At 51.0% G+C, this 7102-nt stretch overlaps 1 protein-coding gene across 3 annotated transcripts in view; it reads left to right on the top strand.

Moving 5' to 3' along the window:
- The first annotated feature begins 32 nt into the window (after nt 1-32).
- Nucleotides 33-7102, top strand: part of POLE (DNA polymerase epsilon, catalytic subunit) — a 62484-nt gene continuing 55414 nt past the window's right edge. For all 3 annotated transcript variants that reach the window (XM_003814590.6, XM_055096418.2, XM_034934911.3), the window contains exons 1-6: nt 33-212; nt 4885-5026; nt 5478-5558; nt 5943-5987; nt 6119-6211; nt 6514-6668. In XM_003814590.6, coding sequence (XP_003814638.2) covers nt 151-212; nt 4885-5026; nt 5478-5558; nt 5943-5987; nt 6119-6211; nt 6514-6668 — 578 coding nt within the window. In that variant the 5' untranslated portion in view covers nt 33-150. The remainder of the gene's footprint in view (nt 213-4884; nt 5027-5477; nt 5559-5942; nt 5988-6118; nt 6212-6513; nt 6669-7102) is intronic.

The raw sequence follows: 7102 nt of genomic DNA, 5'->3' as shown, positions 1-7102 counted from the left end.
GCCGGGCGCCGGCGCCTATTGGAGCGCCTCGGGGGCGGGGGAGGGGCGGAGCGCGCCTCTTGATGGACGGCGGCATTTCCGGCTCTCGCGAGTCTGGGTGGGAGCGCGCCAAATTTCTCCAGTGAAGCAGAGGCGGTAGCCAACGGCTCCATGGCTCTGAGGAGCGGCGGGCGGCGGCGCGCGGACCCAGGCGCGGATGGCGAGGCCAGCAGGTGAGGGGCGCCCTCCTGAGGCTCTCGGGCCGGCCCTTCGGAGGGTGCCATGGGGCCGTCCTCGGGTGGCGCCGCCGAGGCGGGAGGGAGGCCCGGGTCCCGCAGCCGCCCGCACTCGCCGCGCCTGACTGGGGTAGGGCGGCGCGCCCCGACCGCCGACCGAGGGGCTCGGGGCGGGCGGAGGCGCTACGGGCGCGGCTTCTCTGCGGGGAAACGAGGCGGGCCGCGCGGCCTTTCCCTGCTCGGCTCTTTCTGAGGTTTTTCAGGCCTCGCCTTCCGCGCAGCTGCGTTTGGGACCTGCTGCGCGGCGGGGGCGATGAGAGCGGCGGGACCCGGGCCAGGCCCTGCGGGGTGGACGCGCGGCTGGGGAGGGGGCGGGGAGGGGCGGGGCCGGGGACCCTGCCTGGGGGCCTAGCGCTGGGGGAGGCCGAGGCGGGCGGATCGCTGGAGCCCAGGATCCTGTTCTAGATCAGCCTGGGCAACAGAGCGAGACCTCGTCTCCTCTATTTTATTTTTTTGGACAGGGAGTCCCGCTCTGTCGCCCAGGCTGGAGTGCAGTGGCGCGATCTCGGCTCACTGCAACCTCTGCTTGCCGGGTTCAAGCGATCCCGCTGCCTCAGCCTCCCGAGTAGCTGGAATTACAGGCGCCCGCCACCAGGCCCGGCTAGTTTTTGTATTTTTAGTAGAGACCGGGTTTCACCATGTTGGCCAGGCTGGTCTCGAACTCCTGACCTCAGGTGATCCGCCCGCCTCGGCCTTCCAAAGTGCTGGGATTACAGACGTGAGACTCCGCGCCCGGCCCTTCTCTAGTAAAAACAAGAAAAATTAGACAGGCTGGTGGTGCGCGCCCGAGGTCCCAGCTATTAATACTCCCGAATCCGAGCCGGAGGTTCACCTGAGCCCGGCAGGTCAAGGCTGCTGTGAGCCGGGATCGCGCCACCGCACTCCAGCCTGGGCGACGGAGCCAGACCCAGTCTCAAAAAAAAATAGAACAAGGATAAGACGCGGCTGCTTGGTGGCCAGAGCAAACGGTAAACATGACCGGAGGCCTGGCCTGCCATAAGCAGAAAACGGATGAGGCCCGGCGCGGTGGCTCACACCTGTAATCCCAGCACTTTGGGAGGCCGAGGCAGGCGGATCACCTGAGGTCAGGAGTTCGAGACCAGCCTGACCAACATGGAGAAATCCCGTCTCCACTAAAAAAATACAAAATTAGCGGGGCGTGGTGGCGCATGCCTGTAATCCCAGCTACTCAGGAGGCTGAGGCAGGAGAATCACTTGAACGCGGCAGGCGGAGGTTGCGGTGAACCGAGATCGCGCCATTGCACTCCAGCCTGGGCAACAAAGAATGAAACTCTGTCTCAAAAAAAAAAAAAAAAAAAATAGAAAAAACGTGTGAGAACGTGAAGCTTTTTACAGACACTTAGCTGAACAAAATTCTTCCCAGAGGAGAAACCAAGTGGTAAGGATCCCTAACTGCTGTTGTGCTCATCGCTGTCTGTCCATATCAGGCAAGCCTTAGAGAGGCAGGTACCCTTAGGGTCTACATGGTGTGTTGGAACTTGGAGCTTAGAGACGGTTACTGACTGCCCTGGTTCAGGACACAGGACTACCCTCACGTGCTCCACTCCACTGCCCTGCCCCAAGCTCAGTGACGGCCTCCAGGCAGGGGAAAGGCTGCTGCTGGGATAAGTACAAGTGATGACTTTTACCTTACATGCTTTATGTGGGTTACCTCATCTCATCCTTAAAACAGTCCTGGGAGGTGAGTGTGCCCCAGGAGGCAGTGGGTGCTGTTTGCCTGCGTTTCTTCTTGTGTGAAATGGGGACACCAGTGGCCTCCCTCATAGGGGTTGTCATGAAAACTGAATGAGAGCATATGTGGAGTACTAGGACAGTGTGATATAGTAACCAGTCAATGGTAGCTCTCTGTGAATGAGAGCCTGTGTGGAGTACTGGGACGGTGTGATACAGTAACCAGTCAATGGTAGCTCTCTGTGAATGAGAGCCTGTGTGGAGTACTGGGACGGTGTGATACAGTAACCAGTCAATGGTAGCTCTCTGTGTGACACTTATCCCCATTTTTCAGATTTCTTACTGTCCCTGGATTAAAAGTGAGATACACAGCTCAGAGAAAGCAGTTTTGGGAGGAAATATGGTCCCAGTGAGCAGTTTTCTAGTCTACTTAATCCAACTTACTTGAGGCAAGGATATTTGGAGGACTGGCATAGAGGGCCGTGCGCCCCTGTTAAGTGGTGATGCCTCATAAATAGCACTTCATTCACTCTTGATTTTGATAAAGATCTGGGACTCAGAACTGAGGCTGTTCTCTAGCAAGATTTGGAATATAGTTTTTCTGTGTTTTTGATTACGGGTGCATTCAACTATTTAAAAGATTAAACCTTTATTATACAGTATGGTGGTGTATCAGTTTCCTATTGCTGCAGTAACACATGATCACTTAGTGACTATATAAATTTATTCTCTTACGGTTTTAGAAGTCAGAAGTCGTAATATGAAAGCGTCTGGTTGGTTATATTTATTGTGATGGTTCCCGGGGGAGAATCTGTTTCCTTGCTTCTTCTTCATCTTCAGAACCAAGGGTTGCATCTCCTCTCCCCCCTACCCTCTCTCTCCCATCCCTTTCTCCTTCCTGACTCTGGCTCTCCTGCCTCACTCTACAAGGATTCTTGTGATTACACTGCGCCCACCCAGCTAACCAGAATCTCAAGGCCCTTAATTTAGTCAGATCTGCAAAGTCCCTTTTGTCTTGTAAGATAACATTCACAGGTTTGGGGGATTAGGATGTGGGTCTTTCATGGGGGGTGTCATCCTGCCTGCCTACCACAAGTGGTTATAATCTTTCGTGAGAAGTAAGGATCCTAGTCTTGGAATATGGTCATTCTGCTCTTGAGTTGAAGGTGATCCAAGGAATACCTTCAGACAAAGGAAGGGTCTTCCTTTCTTTTTTTATCTTGTTCTTTTTTTATTTTATTTTATTTTTAGACGGAGTCTTGCTCTGTCGCCCAGGCTGGAGTGCAGTGGCATGATCCCGGCTCACTGCAAGCTCTGCCTCCTGGATTCACGCCATTCTCCTGCCTCAGCCTCCCGAGTAGCTGGGACTACAGGCGCCCGCCACCACGCCCGGCTAATTTTTCGTATTTTTAGTAGAGACGGGGTTTCACCATGTTAGCCAGGATGGTCTCAAACTCCTGGCCTCAAGTCACCCACCCTCCTTGGCCTCCCAAAGTGCTGGGATTACGGTTGTGAGCCACTGCGCCTGGCCCTCAACCTTTTTTTGAGGTAATTGTAGATTGATTCTCATGCATTTGTCAGAAATGATACAGAGATTCCCGTATCACTTCACCATAACATCTTGTGTAACTAGAGTACAATTGTCACAACTAAGAAATTGACATTGAGACAACCCATCTAATTTATTTTATCTTATTTGATTTTATTTATTTTTTTGAGATGAAGTTTCACTCTTGTCACCCAGGCTGGAGTGCAGTGGCGCAATCTTGGCTCACTGCAACCTCCACCTCTAGGGTTCAAGTGATTCTCCTGCCTCAGCCTCCTGAGTAGCTGGGATTATAGGCCCACCCCACCACACCCAGCTAATTTATTTATTTATTTATTTATTTTTATTTTTATTTTTTTTGCCGGAGTCTCGCTCTGCTGCCCAGGCTGGAGTGTGGTGGCGCGTTCTCGGCTCACTGCAAGCTCCACCTCCTGGGTTCACGCCATTCTCCTGCCTCAGCCTCCTGAGTAGCTGGGACTATAGGCACCCACCACCACGCCTGGCTAAGTTTTTGTATTTTAAGTAAAGACGGGGTTTCACCGTATTAGCAGGATGGTCTAGATCTCCTCACCTCGTGATCCGCCCGCCTCGGCCTCCCACGGTGCTGGGATTTAATTTTTTGTATTTTTAGTAGAGACAGGGTTTTGCCATGCTGGCCAGGCTGGTCTCGAACTCCTGACCTCAGGTGATCCACCCGCCTTGGCCTCCCAAAGTTTTGGGATTACAGGCGTGAGCCACTGCGCCTGGCCTGACAATCCGTCTGTTTTATTCAAATCATGTCAGTGTTACATGCACTCTCATGAGCCACCGCGTCTGGCCAGTTTTATGCATTTTTAGTGTCCCAAGAGGCAACAGTGTCTAGCCATCATGACTGTTTTTGTTAGTATTCTGGTTATAAAGTTGAACAGGTTTTGAAGGGCCTGCCCTAATTGTGTTTTTCCAATGAGTCCTTTTATCTTAATGAGCCTTTTTCCAAGCTCGGGGTTTTTCAGGAATATATATACCCTGTCATATCCGAAACACTTAACACTAGGTGGGATGAGGGTTGCAGAAGTAGGTGGCAGTCGGATCACAAGGTCAGGAGATCGAGACCATCCTGGCTAACACGGTGAAACCCCGTCTCTACTGAAAATACAAAAAATTAGCCAGGCGTGGTGGCTGTCGCCTGTGGTCCCAGCTACTCGGGAGGCTGAGGCAGGAGAATGGCGTGAACCCGGGAGGCGGAGCTTGCAGTGAGCCGAGATCACACCACTGCACTCCAGCCTAGGCGACAGAGCAAGACTCCGTCTCAAAAAAAAGAAAAAAAAGAAAAAAAGAAGAAGCAGCAGGTGGCATTACAAACTAAGCACGGGGTTCCCTTCTTTCACTCAGGGATGATGGCGCCACTTCCTCAGTTTCGGCACTCAAGCGCCTGGAACGGAGTCAGTGGACGGATAAGATGGATTTGCGGTTTGGTTTTGAGCGGCTGAAGGAGCCTGGTGAGAAGACAGGCTGGCTCATTAACATGCATCCTGTAAGCACTAGGTCCTTCTCCCACCCAGGAGTATGGCTGCAACCCTTCTGGTCATAGCGTGGTCCTTATCTAAAGAGTGGGGGAACACATGAGGGAACTTTGAGTGAATCGGGTGGGAGATGTGAAGGTTCCCAGCTCTCCTTTCCTCTTTAACGTCATTGAGGGCCACAGAGAGGCCACTGTGAGAAGCCGGAGGTGATGGGCATCTCTTTTAGCCATCAGAATAAAGCTTTCAAGGATTATGAGGGAGAAATTGAGAGAAATCCCCATTTGGAGGCCATTACAGTGTGGTTCTTGTGAATAAGGCTGGTAGTGTTAATGTAGGGGTGGAGTAAAGACCTAGATGAGAGGGTTTGTTTCTAAAGTGCTGAGTTTCCCGAAAGGTAGGAGGAAAGTTTCTCTAACTGTGTAGAGGATGGTCTTGTGTCTGTGTTGACCGATTCTCTTGTAGACCGAGATTTTAGATGAAGATAAGCGCTTAGGCAGTGCAGTGGATTACTACTTTATTCAAGATGACGGAAGCAGATTTAAGGTAAGCGCCTGACTGCGACAAGCCAAAACCCACCTTTATGGGTGTTCATGTAGCTCTGTGACTGTCAGGGGGGGCATGGGAGGCTTCCAGTGCACAGCAGCCCATAGCCCAGCAGAACTCGGGCCCCTGGAGGCCCCATCAGTCATCATGTAAGATGTCCTGAGAGAGGTCAGTTCAGGAAGACTCTGAATGGTGAGAAGTAGTGTGTCTTTCAGATTCTTGCCCCTGTGAAAAGTGCGCATTCTGACTTCCTGTATGCTACCAAGGTTAAGGCTACCCTGGCCCTAGGCTGTTCATGGGATACAGGAGCAAGCAATGTGTTTTCACTTTTCTCTCCCTTTTTTCTTCCTCATCACCCCTGGATGGGTTGTTGACTCTTAACAGGTGGCCTTGCCCTATAAACCGTATTTCTACATTGCAACCAGAAAGGTAAGTGTGTTTTATAGATTCAGGTCAGACGACCTGTGTATCATTCTATGGTGGGCTTTGCAACTGGGAAATAGGCAAGGAAGGAAATGTATTTTACCAATGGAAAGCCTTTTCATTCTGATCCTGATTAGGGTTGTGAGCGAGAAGTTTCATCTTTTCTCTCCAAGAAGTTTCAGGGCAAAATTGCAAAAGTGGAGACTGTCCCCAAAGAGGATCTGGACTTGGTGAGTATCACCCAGACTTTCCAGGGGTAAATGAGGCCAGAGTCTACATTGTTCCTGGCAGGTGGGATCGGAAGAGGTAGAAATTCAGGTCATCTGTTGGGTGATGGGGCGGTGTGGTGACCGTCTATAAAATTCCTTCCAAAGAGCTCTAGTGGTGTTAGTTGGTGCCACGTGCAGAGTTGGACAAGGTGCCTTGAAGTCGCCAACTCTTTGACTTGTGTGTTTACCTTTGAGTGTTTACCCTCTCACCCATAAAGTCCTATTTCTCTTGAACCAATGAGCGTGATCTCTTCGCATTATAGCCAAATCACTTGGTGGGTTTGAAGCGAAATTACATCAGGCTGTCCTTCCACACTGTGGAGGATCTTGTCAAAGTGAGGAAGGAGATCTCCCCTGCCGTGAAGAAGAACAGGGAGCAGGATCACGCCAGCGACGCGTACACAGCTCTGCTTTCCAGGTAAACTTTGGTCTTGTGAGCAAAGCATCAGCTGGTTCAGAACGACAAGATGGATAGGAGACAGGAACACGTAGCAACAAAGTTACCTTAATGGCTGGCTCTGTTTGATACGGAAAACTTGAGCAATTAGGTAGAGATTTCTGTATGTTCTGTGTTAAATAAACAGTGGCTTCCCAGGTTATATTTTATGTGTTAGCTCTCTTTTACAATGGAGGGGTGGGTTTATGGCTCTAAAATTGAGTGGTTGTAATAGTAAAGTCACCTTAGAGGGGAAAAGATCCCTCATCCTACCGCCCTAACACAATCCATCTATGAATTTCATTAAGTGCTGAGATTTACACAGCACATCTCCAGAGAACCTTGGGTATCGTCCACAGAAATTTAAGCCTAGAACACTAAACACTGTTCTTCAAGTATTTGAGCATCAACAATAA

Source organism: Pan paniscus, chromosome 10 (genome assembly GCF_029289425.2).
Source record: "Pan paniscus chromosome 10, NHGRI_mPanPan1-v2.0_pri, whole genome shotgun sequence".
NCBI classification, from domain to species: Eukaryota; Metazoa; Chordata; class Mammalia; order Primates; family Hominidae; genus Pan; species Pan paniscus.
The sequence above is the reverse complement of the archived record's forward strand: the minus strand, read 5'-3'. Positions and strand labels throughout refer to the sequence as shown.